This window comes from Xylaria bambusicola, assembly GCF_022495145.1.
Source record: "Xylaria bambusicola strain CBS 139988 unplaced genomic scaffold F5B22scaffold_41, whole genome shotgun sequence".
NCBI lineage: Eukaryota > Fungi > Ascomycota > Sordariomycetes > Xylariales > Xylariaceae > Xylaria > Xylaria bambusicola.
The window spans coordinates 81,125-96,306 of NW_025953594.1; the positions used below are offsets into that span (position 1 = coordinate 81,125).

Genomic DNA, 15,182 nt, shown 5'->3' on the forward strand with positions numbered 1-15,182 from the left:
GGCTCAACCTTTTGCAAACTCTTTAAATCAAGTTGAGAGAACAACGAGGAGGAGATCAGATCCCATTCAACTTTACTACTAGCTTCCTTTAAGCGAACAAACCCTAAACTTTTTAACCGAGTTCAGGAGACGGGAGTTTCTCGGCACCTAAGCATAACGCAACATCCCTTTGCAGAAATATATATATATATAATTTTCGAGCTTGAGTTTACCTGCTCCTTAATTTTACCTACGTCTGATAAAATACAATTTAATATTAGTTGTCAGATATACAGAGAGTAACCGCACTGTACAGCGCGCCTTGTAATACGGGGCGCATTGACCAACAGCATTTATACTGGCTCACCCTCAGGTACGCTGATTGTCATCAGAGTCTAATCCGTATTCTGTGTCCAACGTAGCACGTAGATCTACATGCTGCTCGCCAAAAACAAGGAGAAACCCGGCAATTGAAATTGCAAAGCCAACAAACCAAACAATACGTAAAGAGCTTGTATACACGTGAAGCGTTTGTTGCAAAGTCTGTCCGGTGAGATCCCTAACTTTGACGGCAAACTCATATGCTCCTCCATGAGCGAGAGCATTTCTGACAGTCAAATCATCGACCATGCCTAGACTGGTATCAACACGGCTGTTGAACACAACTGCTGGAATAGTGGCCCCCCACACAAAACCGAAGGATCTGATAAATGAGTATGTACTGGTAGACACAGCGGCGTCCGATTCAGGGAGAACCGCCTGTATAGCTGGCAATTGTGTCGTGAGCGGAAGGCCAATGCCAATGCCAGCGAGGATCTCAAACCATGCCCATGTAACTGTGGTCGTGGATTCGGAAAGTGTGGAGAGAAGGGCAAAGGAGACCGACAAGACAATGAAGCCTGCCCAGTGAAGTGGCTTATAATGACCAAATCGTGTCAAGAGAGCTCCAGCCACTGCACCCGTGGGAATCATGAAAGCATTGATCGGCAGAATGTTAATGCCGGCGTCTAGGGCGGAAGTACCTTGTACCGATTGAAAATAGAGCGGCAACACATAGACGCACCATTGAAGGTTGACGGATATAATGAAATCTTGCAGATAGACTGTTACTGAGGTGCGGTGGGTGAACAGGTGCAATGGCATGATGGGCTTATCACAGTAGGCTTGCTGCATAAAAAACGTGCCCAATCCGAGAAATCCAAGAACAAGAGGCAGGATGGTTCTCCAGGAACCCCAGGGGGACAGCGTGCCGCCTGAAACCAATCCGATGAGGACTGAAGTAATAGAAGCAATGAAAAGAAAATTACCGACGAAGTCAAGACGAGCTAATGAATTCCACCAGCTGACGGGCTTCCCTACCTTAACACGGAAGAAGGGGATCACAACAGCCAAGGTTATTCCACAAACCGGAAGATTGAGCCAAAATGCCCACCTCCAAGTTGAATGAGTGACAATAGCGCCCCCTATCACTGGTCCAATGACACTTCCTATGGCGCAAGCACCGAGGACGACGCCAAGGTAAGTGCTGCGATCCCGAAGGGGCAGCAGATCACAGACAATCAAGTCAATCAACATGATCATACCACCACCACCGAGTCCCTGCACTATGCGACCTGCAATGAACATTGCCGTAGTTCGGGAGCCGCCGGCGACACCACTACCCAAAGCGAAAATGACGATAGAGGCAATGAATGGGTAACGTCGCCCGAAGATGTCAGCAAGCTGGCCGTACAGGGGCTGAATTGACGTCACGGCCAAAACATAGGAGTTGCCAAGCCAGGTGTAGTCGCCTGCACTGCCAAGCTCGTCAGAAATAGTTGGTAATGCTGTGAAGATGATGTTGATGTCGATGGCGCTGATAAAGCCTGCAAGACATAGGCCTAAGAAGATGAGCCAGAAATGCATGCCTTTGCGGACTCCAGGGTCTTCTGAAGGCGGAACGGCCTCTAGATGGACTTGGTGTACAAGATCAGACTCCTTCGAGCTAGAGATCCCCGAACCGTAGCCTTTATGTGGCGACTCCATTTTCGCTATGATATATATGCAAAACAATGACCGGACTCTTCCAATCTAGAGGCTGTGAAGAGCTGAAAGAGTGTCAAGTAATCAATCGCAGTGTGAGCTATTGAAATGAGACGAGTGAAGATTGGAGTCGACACACCATAAGAGGAATGCTGTGTTGGAGGTTAAAGGCAACACTTATTGTATTCCGTCTCGTATTCTCCACGAAATGAGAGCTCAGAAGGCTCTGCCTATACATAGATGTGCAGTGAGAGAGTGTTAGGGAAGCCAAAGTCGGCGGAAGTGGGCAAGCGTCCCAACCCAACGACAGAATCATCATGGGCGGCCAGCGGGCTATCCTGTCTGTTCCAAACAGGACACAGACCAAAAGTCCGATTTATTCTTGTGAGCCAAGCAAATTTGCATGTTGTTTCAATTGCATGCATGCATGCATGTAATCTCCCAACAGCCCGACATAGTCCTATGTACCAAGCCGTACTCGAGGATGTAGAGTACTAGTGGTGATGCCACGCAGAAATTGTTGGTAAGACGACCGTGGAAGCTGCAGCTGGAGCATATATGGATGGGTGCGCGTTGCCATAGCATAGAAACACTAGAAATAGAGCCAACAATCACAACCTAGTCCAAGGGTCAGAATGGGTACTGCATTGTCGCTTGATTCCGACAACTCTGTTTTGGCCCATGAGTATCGTAAATTATTCATCCGTTTCTCAAACCAGTAGTACCCGACAATCGCCATGCTAGCAGCCTTTGGAATCACCGAGCTTCTTGTTTGGGGAACTTCGAACCCAACGGCATTTTGTTCCGCCATCTTCTTGATTTGGTATCTAGGATGGCGGCTATGGAGGTTCACTATTATCCCCAGGATTTGGAGAAATGAGCCACTCCTGCTCCCCTATTGGTTGCCTTTTATAGGTGAGATTATCAACAGCTACTGCTCACCTTTGCCGTGGTTATTTAACATGCAACCGCTGCAAGGTCATACCTACGCGTTTGTGCGAAATCCAGAAGTTTTGATCAATAACGGCTAGTAAGATATCCCATCAACTGTATGTTGTCTACATGACTAATGGCATCGGGGAAGCAACCATTTTGGGACCAGCAAGCCATTTGCATTGACTGTCTCTGGCCGAAGAACCATTGTGCTGAGGGACATTCAAGATGTAGCCGTTGTGTGGCGAAATACACAGGCGCTGTCTTTCGACCCCTTTGTTAAAGCCGTTCTAGGAGCTTTTGGTATCAGCAAGAATTCTCTTTTCAGGATATTTGCCGACCCAAGAGATCTGATCGATGAGTCTGTATACGAATCATCGCTGCTCATCAAGAAAAACCCCCAGAACAAAGGCTACATGAACCTAGAGCGCGACTGGTTTAAAGAACAATTATTAGCTCCCGACGCTCTGCAGAGAATCGAGAGCAAATACTGTCGCTATCTTTCTGAGTCTCTAGAGTGGGATAAACTTTCTCCTACATATATCTTCCCGTCTGACTCTTCCTCTATGAACTGCAAAGCTATCTCACTCAAATTCTTCTGTAGGTATACTATTTCATCATGTAGCACCAAAACCTTCTTCGGGACTCAATTGGAAGAAACGGCCCCTTCTTTTCTGAAAGATTATCAAGAGTTCGAAGAAGAGAGTTGGAAGATCTTTTATCGATTTCCAGCATGGCTAGCTAGTCGATCGCACGATGCCAAAAACAAGGCGATGAGTCAACTGGCTGAGTTTCTCTCTGCGCCAGAGGAAAAGCACGCCGATCTTGAGTGGCTCTTCAAAACTATGACTAGAGAGTTACAATACCTTCAAGTACCGCACCGTGATATCGCAGGTATTGTCATGATAATCATATGGGCGTAAGACTCTCTACTCTCTCCCCATCCTACATCACCGTGCTTCAGCGTGACTGACGAGAGGAACTTGTAGGATCAACAACAACGCGCACAAAATCGCCTTTTGGATAATCGCACATTTATTGCACAGTCCAGAGTACTTAGCTACGGTACGCCACGAGACTGATGCAGCTTTTTCCTCCACAAAAGGGAAACCTGACATGAAGGTACTACTAAATGACTGTCCCCATCTTGACGCTATCTGGTATGAAGTTCTCAGGGTTTACAACGCTTCATCCGCTATTCGTGAAGCCGTAGCGCCTTGTGAAGTCGCAGGACAGAGTGTAAGAGTTGGAGATCAACTGGTGGCACCTTTCCGGCAGTACCATATGAATCAGTCTATTTTCGGCGAGGAAGTATCAACATTCCGACCCCAGCGATTTTTGGACAATAAGTCACTACCGCGAACGAAAGGTTATGCGCCCTTCGGCGGAGGCCATACATACTGCCCTGGTAGACTGTTTGCTCAACGGGAGATCTACTTGGTCGTGGCTGTGGTTTTGCGAAGGTTCACACTGGCGCTAGCTCCTCGCAAAGGTGGCCCAAGAATGCCAGAGGTAGACTTCAACACGCCGTCTGCCGCAGCCATGGGTCCAGATGAAGACGTCGTAGTGCTGGTCCAGGTGCGTAAAGAGTAGCCTATGCACCTATCTGTATTGGGGTGGATGAGATACAATGTGATGGCTTGTTAAATATCCCTATATTTAGAGACATTTAGATGATATTCAGAGCCTTACATTATGTATTACGTCTGGAAGCACCTTATGATGTGATTATTATTGAGTCAAACGCACTATGCATATAGTGAAACAAAATACACTATTGCACACTTCTAGTCGCAGCTAATACCATCTTCCCATTACCATTCATAGAAAAGTCGGCTTACCTTAGCCCTAAACAGCTTTGAGCTACATTTGTATCGATGCTAGCTAAACAAGTTGATTGAGAGAGGTGAACATCGGCCTGGTCTGAATAATTCTTAGTACTCACATCATATTAACCACTGGGAAGAGGGCCGGACCTTGCGTATTCTGGTATGATATCAGACTCTCTAATTAGCCCAAGCAACTGATTTCCAAACATATATAAATTTCAACTGAGACCATACAAGAGAATACTACACTTAGAATACAGTATCAGGTTCGCTACCTGTGGCGCCAAGCCGACTAGGTAGCCATAGGGTGGCTGGTAGACCCCCTTTTCTCAATCTCAACCAGTTGAGAATCCACGCTTCACCATTACTTTTGCATCAGGTGACTACTCAGTGAATTCTCCCTTTTCAACTTACAAGCCATCGTCGAAGCTAATACTCAGGGTATGGACCAGCTTCCAGCCACTAGTGTAGGCTCAGAGGCAAGTCTGGGTGGGCTATTATTCTAAACAACAACCACGTCAACCATTCTGGTGATACTGTTGCTGGTTTGATCGGATGTCACACTTGATTCGAAATCAAAATGGTATGGCATAGGCCTTGATGTGAAGGGGCTCGCATCTTGTAAATGGATATAATTGTGTGTTGTTGATGTGTTGTGGTGTGTGGCGGAATGGCCACCTCTGTACACGGACTTGGGTGTTTTTTGTGTACCACTGCTTGATGATTTGAGGACATATTGATCCAGGAATATACGTATTGGGGTGAAAAGAATCGAATTTTCCCGTTCGTGTCTGTATAGATTTGCACACGCGGGCATACAACTGCATATGATGGCTATATTGATTTCTACAATACTAAACATGTGCCAGTTGTCAGTCGATGGATCTTTTGTTGCAGGCGGAATGAGATTAGGCTTACGCTGCGCATATATAAGCTCCCTCGTTCCAGTTGATATCAGGGGTGAATGTCAGTTTATAACGGAAGTAAAATCCTATTCCACTAGCAATGACGGCGCTAGAATCTTGATTAGCCGAAGGTATGAGCTGGGTGTTTGAAGCACTAGGGTTACTAACAAGAAGCCGGTAAGGAAGACTATTAGAACACCGATCTTCTTGCGCTTTGGCATTTGCAAACGGAGAACCGGTGGCAGAGGGAGGATAAAAATGTACAAATCTAGAGCAATGTCTAAACTGCCTTGGATAACTGCCCAGTTAAGCAGGGTTTTGCACTTGTCAAAGACATCCAACGAATTCCAGTCTTCACCAATACGTGGTGCACAGAAGTAAGAGAGTAAAGGAATTGCTGTAAGATATACAGCGAAATTGGCGAACAGTGCGAAGTAGCAGGCGAACCTGAAACCAGCTTGTCTGCCGAACAGACGAATATAAAGTACTAAAATCGGCAAACGAGAGGTGAAATAAGCAAAAGCCTGAATCGTATTTCCGGCATATCGAATCTATAGTCACAGAATGTCAAAGACCGGAAAACATATTTCATTGAAAGCTTGATTGGGAGCAAACCTTCCAGTAGTCTTCAGTAAACCAGATCAACGGAACATCCCAGAGGTGGCGTGACTTGTGACTTACTAGCAAACGAGACGCGAAGCTTTGGTTAGCTTGGTTGTCCATCGAAATCTTGACACCGAGATTCACTACTAAATACAGATAATTGACTTACGAGACAAAACAATCCCAACATAGGCAATTGAAAATATGGTGGCCACTAGAGTGAGAACTGAAAGGCTTGTGAGTTACCGTAAATATGGCAAACTCTTAGCAATGACTACACTACCTTCTTCAGTACCAAGTCTATGAAGAATGCGGACGCCTGTATAAATTCTTATCGTCACGAACACGATTGTGAGTGCCAGCACCACAGTACTAACAACAATCATGGGTACTTGCTGCGATGGCGGGTTCGTGAAGTTTGGGATCACACCAGCGGGCGGTGTTGTGGCTGGCACCTGACTTAAGTCGGGTTGGTCCATGGTGGATAAGTGATAATAGTAATGACGATGCTAATTCCTCGGTTAAAGTGAAATATTGGCTTCTTAGTTGTATGTGCAGATGAGATGGCGAACAGCTATATATCGGCTTGTTTGCTTTTGTTAGGAGGAGTCTGGCCTAAGAGTGTGAAGCTGGTCTTCTCTGTTGGCTCTTCTCCTGATGGCTTTCTCATTGCTGTCACGCGGAGCTTCATGAAACGCCTTGGGTCTTCAGATTGACCTAAGCCAAGGACGGTGTGCCCCAAGCGAGCACTAGACATATAGTCACATTAACAATGAAACTCTGGCCACTTGACTTGCATACTCATCTACACCTAGTCTTACAATGTGATAGATGGGTAGTGCTTTGGTTGCTGAAAATAGCAGCCTCGATCATACGTTGCTAGGTACATGAATAGAAATAATTATCGGGCCAACAGTCACTCGGCCTATACACCGAAGAGATCCATGCATGTGACGGTGATCATATCCATGACAACAATCTTAGCACTAGCCCATTGGGTATATATTGTTGGTGATGGAGGATATTTACGTCTAAGCGCCTAAACCCCGCCTTGCGCTCCTCGCTATGGGTGAGCGATACTATGTGTATCATAGGATCAGCGTTCAGCACAGATGGCATCATTTTTCTGCTACTCGTCAGTATGTGGGATGAGCCAACTGGTGTTGGTAGCCAATGACGTCCACGAAATTAACTCTGAGATTGACCAGGGTGCATTGAAACCCCTCCTTGTGCCTATCTAATGGCGCCCTAAAACCAAATACCCCGGGGAAAACAACGAAGGAACAATATGCGACCTGGTTGGGTTTACGCTTGCATTTCAAGCGATCTAAGTCAAGGTACTAAGTAGGTAGCTCATGAAGGCAGCCAAGAGTGGGCTGGGCTGGATGATAAGTTCTTGGTGAAAGTGAAATCTGGCTCCAGGGGTACCCCATACTGTAGGCGAAATACTTCGACCAATATCGCCTGGGATCAGACTAACAGTGTTATGGTGCATTATATTGCTGCAATTCCGGGGCACTTGCTGCCAACAATGTAAAGGCTAGCCAATTGAATTCTTCTTGATGCCTTCTCAGCCTCAACAACCAAAGCTCTAGATAGGCTCCAGCATCACCGTCTGCGCTGCTACCTAAAGCGCGCTGCAGTGGGACGATTGTTGCGGCTCCTTTGCGGCGCAATCAGCGCTTCTCTGTCTGTTGGACAGCCAACATATCTTTGCTTCTAACAACAAAACCAGCTTGTCGCAAGGGGTTCAAAATAGGGTAGTCCGCGATTCCCAAGTTTCATGGGCTTTCGTGTCCAAGGCACATGGTCCAGTGCCCACCATGGCTCAAATGTATGCTGACGTGCCACTTGCGATCCTGCACACACCACAGTTCGAGACTGGCGAGGTAAGTCCCTCCAAGAAGGACGCCGACACCTATACTACCTCTAACCATGATCTAATAGACGGACCCTTTCACTGTCGAGGCATCTCACATGGTGCTGAGCCATAACTCATTTATCCGCGGTTTTAATAGCATATACCAGCAAGCTCCTCGTGTAAAGGCTGCAGACAAAGCCGATTTCGTGGAGTACTGCATTGCCTGGCACGACTGCGTTGACGCGCATCATCACTATGAAGAAACCGAGCTTTTTCCAAACATCAATAAAGCTTGTGGCAGGACTGATTTAATGAGTGCTGCCGTAGAGGAGCATGGTACGTAGGTTTCTGCTCAATATGTCCCGATTATCATGGCTAATTATATTGTCCGCATAATTTATAGCTACCTTTTTCGGTGGCATGGGAAGAATGAAAGCTTATCTGCAACAGGAAGGAGCTAATTTTAACGGTGACGAGCTAATCGCTATCTTGGACTCTTTCAAAGATGCTTTGCACTCTCATCTTAAAGCAGAGCCCCCTGCGATTGTGGCTCTCAAGGAGTATAGCACAGCGGAGAGACCAATCGACATCCTAGGCATTGCTGATGCAGCTGGAAAAAAGCAAGTCAACATGAGCTTCGTGTTGAATGTCCTACCCGTGTTTCTTCTCAATATGGAGACCGCAGACTTTGAAGAGGGCATGTGGCACGACGTATTCCCGCCTTTCAAAGGTGTTGTCAAGTGGGTTTTGACTAAGGCTGTTCCAGCATGGCATTCAGGTAGATGGCGATTTGTGTCGTGTTCCCCTGATGGGAGCGTTAAGCAGTTGGCTGTTTGACATGTACTATGAACGCTAGTTCACCATGTGCATAGTCATACAAGGCTTTCTTCGGACGAAGGTTGATGTTTACTAAGTAGTATAACGCATAGTAATTTAGTTTGGGGTCTCTGAACTGGGCCACGCATATATTCTCTGATCGTTCATATGCAACGGTATTATTTGACTTCAAAGACTTCCTAGGGAATAATAACCCGCATGTGCTCTTGTGCTTTCTTTCATATTCATGGTGGATGGCTGACAACTGTCCATCTTACGACACATCTGTTTTCTGGATCGTATCTCTACAGCTGAGACTGAAGCTAGACTCTCCTCTCTACCCGTCTCTTTTTCAAAACGACGTACACAGGTTCTTTCTGTACCACGACGAACGTTTTTAACTCATTCCAATTGATTCGAGTGCAAGGGGCTTGGGAAAGGTCAAAATTCCAAACCAACTGCGCTAATACCAATCGCATTTCTGCCATCGCGAGGGGCTTTCCAAGGCAGCTGCGTGTTCCAAGTCCAAATGGTTTTTGAGTGTCGCGAACATCATTTCCAAATTCAGCTGGTCTTTCTGCTTCTGGGAGGAATCTTTCAGGAAGGAACTCATCCGCGCGGTTGAAATTAGTTGCAGACAGCGACATCGCCACTGGGCTAAGGGTCACATGAGTCTGGGTACATCATTAGTGGCTACCTGCCGAAATCAAGCTGAGGGGTGATACTCTTACACCAGATGGTAATGAATAGCCACAAACGGTTGCTCCTTGTTCTGGTACAATGCGCATAATACCTCCTGCCACGGGATTACAAAGTCGTAAAGTCTCAGAAATAACCGCACTGAGATATGGGAGCTGATGCAAAGAGCGAAAAGAGATATCTAATTCATTTGCAAAGTTCCCTCTAATCTCATGCTCTAGTTTTTGGAGAGCGTCCGGGTATTGCACTAGATAGTGTAGCGCCCCGCAAAGTGCTGTTGCCGTCGTTTCGCTGCCCACAATGAGCAGCATAGTTAGTGTTGATTCAACCTCTTGCTGGCTCATTTTTTCAAATCCCGGGTTATTCTCAAGAAAGTGACTCATGAAATCGGGTCGCATGACTTGTGATGACATCCGTCGCTGTATCTTATTGAGAGCAGTAGCGTAGTGGTTGCTTTGCATTTTACGGAGTTTCGCTGGGATCAGTCTCCAGAGGATAGACTCTAGCCCTCGGTGGTATCTAGTTGCAGCTGCAAGAGCCATAACTAATCTCGTTAGTTGAACAACGCCGGACCGGGATATCATACACTGCAAGCATACCTCCCAGAGAATTGGATAGTAACTCTATCCATGGATGATGCTTCGTATCTTGTAGACAGCCGAATGATTCCCCCAACGCAAGCTCGCCAATAGAATCGAAAGTGAACCAGTTGAGCCAATCCACAACATTAATTACGACACCAGAAGTCGAGTCACTGGCATTACACACCTTCTCTTTGAATCTGTTCACCAAGAGATGAGCATAACCCTGGATGATAGCCTCTTGTCTCATGACCGCGCGATCTGTAAAGGCCGGTGCTACGACTTGGCGCATTCTTGCACTATCAACTGCGCTGACTGTTGTCACAAGATTTTCTGGCTGACCAGGAGGCGCTTTAAACCAAACATTGTTTCTGAGCAATTGTTTGTGGCCTTTTGTTGGTGTACATATATCGTGCCATGCTTCAACGTGGGAGAATGAGATCTCGTTTGGGGCAGTTCTCACAATGTCGCCATAAGTTTGATGAAACTGTCTTATATCCGCAACTAGTCTACCAGACACTAGAGACCGAATGAAACTCAGTCTGGAAGCGCGCCACAGCACAGGCCCTGGAATTGAAGCCAGAGGATGAAAGTACAAGTTATATATAATGGATCCCACCCAAAACTAATAATGGTTAGTTGATGAATTCACGATGAACTCTAGTCAAAATAGGCGATCTTACGGCGACTATACCGACGAGTATGGCATTGAGTAGGTGCAGCCATGCAATGGTGCCTAACCAGGTTGATTCCATAGCTAAACTTTCATAAACTTGGTCTGAATATGTAGAGGGCAATGAGGGGAGAACCTCCCATAATTGTTGTTCAAGTTTTTTTTTTCATGCGTCTATGGTTTCATGATGGCCACACCATATCAGACTCGGATTTTATCTTTATCTCCACTCGTCGAATCGCCTGTTAGCTTTTCTTATCTCTTGCATCGTTATTCATAGACTAAAAACGTTTGTTATTCCAACATCACATGAGACTGTTAGCTTCACCCGCTAGCATTGATGTCAGGGTTACATCGTCTCTCCATGGACAGAAGGAGTAACAGAGGTACATATGAGTACAACGACGTGACCAATCCTACCAGGATTTGTACAGTTATACATGGAATACAAATATGTACATCCGATTGTTAGGAAGCCATCTAAGTCGCGCTGAACTGCTAGATTCGTCGTGACGCCCGTGTTCGCTTTATGCTGTTGGTACGTCCTTGATGGAACCCACTAGATGGATGGGGCATGCCTGTGCCGCAGCTGAAATAATCAATCCTTATCTCTAACAAGGGCAAGCGGCCGAGAGCAATGACAATGAACTTTGGCTGTAGGGTCCAGACATGTTGGAATCTATGACTTCAGGACGTGGCCTATTATTTATACTCGTAACAAGCTGTGAGGAATGCCTACAGGGTACCTTTGTATGGTATCAGACTTCTTACTCCGACTCATACATTCTGTGTTGACTTTGTGGGACTATATATGCGAACCGAGATATCTTTATCAGCATGGCTTCAGAAAGGTTCGTATACTTCAGTCATCAAGCTCTACGCCATTGACTCTTAAGGCGCCCAAAGTTTTGCAGTACTTGTATTTGTGGCTAATTCCTGTCGCTAGTGTACTAGGAGAGGATTGTTTCGCACATGATGCTGCATCTATGTTCCTGGATCTATCGAGAGAACTTTCAAAAAAGAATCCTATTGGATCTTTCTCACCAGCTGTCTACGATACGGCCTGGCTGGCTCGCATTTCGACTAGGGATGGTGAGCCTAGGTGGCTATTTCCGCAATGCTTCCAGTATCTCTTGAAGACGCAAGATGAATCAGGTGGTTGGCTGATTGCAGGCTCGGAGACAAATAATATATTGAACACAATGGCTGCAATTATGGCTTTGAGAGATCACGAGGTGCGCTCGGATATATCGCCTTGCCCAGTTGTACCAGACCTTTCAGCACGTATCATGAGGGCCAAAAAATACCTCGAAAGGATCCTTGGGGAGTGGGATGTGTCAGCAACAACTCAAGTTGGCTTCGAAATCTTAGTCCCATCTATGCTCGAGAGTCTGGAGAAAGCCGGTCTACCCCTGAATTTTACAGGTCAGGAGATTCTCATGGCAATGCATCAACAGAAAATGTCATCTGTTCAACTGGATGTGATATACACTAATCACAAAACAACTTTACTACATTCTCTTGAAGCCTTCGTCGGGAAAATTGATTTTAGCCGTGTATCTCATCATATCGACGAGCATGGGTCAATGATGGCATCCCCGGCGGCTACCGCTGCCTACCTCATGCATTGCACAAACTGGGATAAGGCGGCAGAGCAATATCTACGCCACGTTGTGATGTATGGTAGTGGCAAAGGAACAGGGGGGGTTCCAAGCGCATTCCCAACATCAATATTTGAAACATCTTGGGTAGGTGCAGCCTATGCCGGTACATAGCATCTATAGCTGATGATCTCGGAGATTGTGTCAGTCCTGATGAAGACTTCACTTGCACCATTCCTAATAGCACAAGAAAGCACAAGAAAGCACAAGTACGATCCGCTCCTACTTGAAATCTCAGCTGGATTCCTGCCAAGGTATTGTAGGATGGGGTTAGTTTTCACTACCTAACTACTCATTCTTTCCAAGTCACTCACTAGATGCAGATTCTAATGTATTGGCCGATGCCGACGACACAGCCAAGACCATTTTGGCTCTCCATTTACTGGGCTCACTAGCTGATCCAGCAGCGATGATCGAGCAATTTCAATTCAATGGACATTTCCAGACATATAAGCATGAGCGAAATCCTTCCCTAAGCGCCAATTGCAACGTTCTTGATGCACTTCTCCATACTCCGAGTCCAGAAGAGTATTTAAGCGAGATCAAAGAACTAACTGCGTTCATTTGCGAAATGTATTGTTCAGGACAAGTTCTCGATAAATGGGTAAAGCTGCATGTCTACAACGTGTTGTCCAAAGCTAATATACAGCGCATAGAATGCTTCAGAGTACTATTCCACCATGCTTATTTCCCAGGTACTTGTGAAGCTATTACAGGCCTGGGATAATGGTGCTTTGTCTAGTTTACCAGAAGACTTAACTTCCTATCAGCTACCTGCCATCTTGCTCCGGATCGCTATTCATACTATACAAGCGCAGCATCCTGATGGGTCGTGGCGCCTAGGGAACCCCGAAAACGCTTCTCCATCACCTCAGATCACTGCATACGCAGTGCTAGCATTGAAAACGCTCATCGCTTTGCCTTGGCTAGCCAGATTTCAGATGAGAGTGCAAGAAGCCATTGATAGAGGAACGGCGTACATTCGAACGAATATGAGCTCAAGGCTCGACCACGAGACTATCTGGGTCGAGAAGGTCACCTATGCACTACCTCCGGTTTCTCGAGCTTATTGTGTAGCTGCTCTTTGCCCACTCATATCCTGTCAGTGGAAAGCCAGAGCTTTGGGAATAGCTGAAACCAATGTTCACAAGGTGGAAAATCTAGCAATGTTCTTTTCTCAATTGCCGCTATTCTCCGAGGACCAGATATGGGAGTTAGAAGCTGATGTAACTTTGGGATTCCTATATCAGCCTAAGCTGCGACGTGCCAGCTCTCGCATTTTCCCCCAACGGAATGACGTGACGTACTACAAATACCTTGAATACATACCCTTCACATGGATTGCAACAAATCGAAGAAACCAATATCCGCTGTCCAACAATCAGCTTTGGGAGTTAATGATGATTGCAGTTCTAGATTATCAGCTGGATGAATTTATGGAAACTGTCTTCGATGGCGACGAATCAGCTGAGAACATAGCGGCTATTAGGAAGTTGGTAAAACAACTATGTGACATTGGTTTAGATGAATCATCGCCTAAGAACAGTGGGGTGACGACGAGGACTCCAGGAGAAGATGCTGATGAGAGAGACTCCCAGGACAATTACCGCGACGAAACTAATAGGGGCATCACCACAAAGAAAGGTGACCGTAGTGAAATACTTGACTCGATTACATTGGAAACAATCAAGTCAGTGTTATACCATTTCACTTCCTACATATGCCAGCATGACGCCGTTGCCATGGCACCTGACCATATTCAGAAAAATGTGCGTAATGAATTGTCAAAGTGTATTCTTGCACACATAAACCATGTGGAGGATAATTATCACTTTGCGTCTGAGTTATCACAGCCACACTGTGAAAAGTCTTTATCAGCAACCAAAATTCCCAAGTTTGAATCCCCACGTGAAACTTATCATTCCTGGATAAGCACGACGGGCGCTGACGACACACATGCACCTTTCACATTCCAATTCTTCGTGTGTGTTGCAGCGTGCACAACAGGTGGCGCATTTTTCCAAGGTGTACGCCAACACTATCTATCTAGTGCAGCTAGTAGGCACCTTGCGAATCTTTGTCGCCAATACAACGATTATGGTTCAGTATCACGAGACCAAGCCGAGAAAAATTTGAACAGTCTAAACTTCCCAGAGTTCCATGAGGCTGGGAGGTACAATCAAGAAAGGAATGAGGCTACGATGAAGAATGACCTATACTTTATAGCACAGTATGAGCGTCAATGCCTCAATCATACGATGCAGTCTCTGGGCGCGGAAATGGTATCTGGTCATCGAGGTACTTGGAAGCTTCGGGCTCTGAAAGTTTTCGTAGATACGGTGGACTTGTACGGGCAAATGTACATAGCAAGGGACGTTACTCCTCGTGTAAAGTAAACCCCTATTGGAACTTGTCCACATAGATCCGAGTCAGCAACGGGTTGCTATACGAGAGAAGACACAACAGTGTCATTCAGAGGATATAAGACCCACGTGTTGACCTATCTGATTTATTTTACAGTTCTAGAGATTCCTTGTGTGTAACAGAGCAAATACGCAGAACTACACCACTACACTACGCAAAGGCTAGAATATTATCAGGTCGGGAACCTGACCGTTTG

The 15,182-nt window shown here is 46.0% G+C and overlaps 6 protein-coding genes across 6 annotated transcripts; 3 read left to right on the plus strand and 3 right to left on the minus strand.

Annotated features, from left to right (window-relative positions):
* Nucleotides 1-143: 143 nt before the first annotated feature.
* On the minus strand, nt 144-2,123 carry F5B22DRAFT_363845 (major facilitator superfamily domain-containing protein). The gene has a single exon (XM_047971099.1). The coding sequence runs from the start codon at nt 2,002-2,004 to the stop codon at nt 349-351; it is 1,656 nt and encodes a 551-aa protein (XP_047828140.1). The 5' UTR covers nt 2,005-2,123; the 3' UTR covers nt 144-348.
* A 615-nt stretch (nt 2,124-2,738) lies between these two features.
* F5B22DRAFT_638186 (cytochrome P450) lies at nt 2,739-4,527 on the plus strand (the record flags this gene model as incomplete). Its single annotated transcript, XM_047977553.1, has 4 exons — nt 2,739-2,916; nt 2,980-3,031; nt 3,086-3,853; nt 3,924-4,527. The coding sequence occupies 4 exons, from the start codon at nt 2,739-2,741 to the stop codon at nt 4,525-4,527; spliced, it is 1,602 nt and encodes a 533-aa protein (XP_047828141.1).
* Nucleotides 4,528-5,265: 738 nt separating this feature from the next.
* Nucleotides 5,266-7,129, minus strand: F5B22DRAFT_658582 (uncharacterized protein; the record flags this gene model as incomplete). Its single annotated transcript, XM_047980127.1, has 6 exons — nt 6,555-7,129; nt 6,441-6,497; nt 6,284-6,348; nt 5,837-6,219; nt 5,682-5,777; nt 5,266-5,617 (listed from the first exon to the last, which is right to left on the minus strand). Exons 1-6 carry the CDS (start codon nt 6,748-6,750, stop codon nt 5,266-5,268), a joined length of 1,149 nt encoding a protein of 382 aa, XP_047828142.1. The 5' UTR covers nt 6,751-7,129.
* An 827-nt stretch (nt 7,130-7,956) lies between these two features.
* On the plus strand, nt 7,957-9,118 carry F5B22DRAFT_617962 (uncharacterized protein). Its single transcript, XM_047975652.1, has 3 exons — nt 7,957-8,160; nt 8,219-8,468; nt 8,536-9,118. The coding sequence occupies exons 1-3, from the start codon at nt 8,095-8,097 to the stop codon at nt 8,967-8,969; spliced, it is 750 nt and encodes a 249-aa protein (XP_047828143.1). The 5' UTR covers nt 7,957-8,094; the 3' UTR covers nt 8,970-9,118.
* Nucleotides 9,119-9,271: 153 nt separating this feature from the next.
* F5B22DRAFT_638189 (cytochrome P450) lies at nt 9,272-10,983 on the minus strand (the record flags this gene model as incomplete). Its single annotated transcript, XM_047977554.1, has 4 exons — nt 9,272-9,622; nt 9,680-10,191; nt 10,247-10,853; nt 10,912-10,983. 4 exons carry the CDS (start codon nt 10,981-10,983, stop codon nt 9,272-9,274), a joined length of 1,542 nt encoding a protein of 513 aa, XP_047828144.1.
* Nucleotides 10,984-11,712: 729 nt separating this feature from the next.
* F5B22DRAFT_638190 (uncharacterized protein) lies at nt 11,713-14,958 on the plus strand (the record flags this gene model as incomplete). Its single annotated transcript, XM_047977555.1, has 5 exons — nt 11,713-11,752; nt 11,856-12,649; nt 12,747-12,831; nt 12,886-13,166; nt 13,219-14,958. The coding sequence occupies 5 exons, from the start codon at nt 11,713-11,715 to the stop codon at nt 14,956-14,958; spliced, it is 2,940 nt and encodes a 979-aa protein (XP_047828145.1).
* Nucleotides 14,959-15,182: the final 224 nt, after the last annotated feature.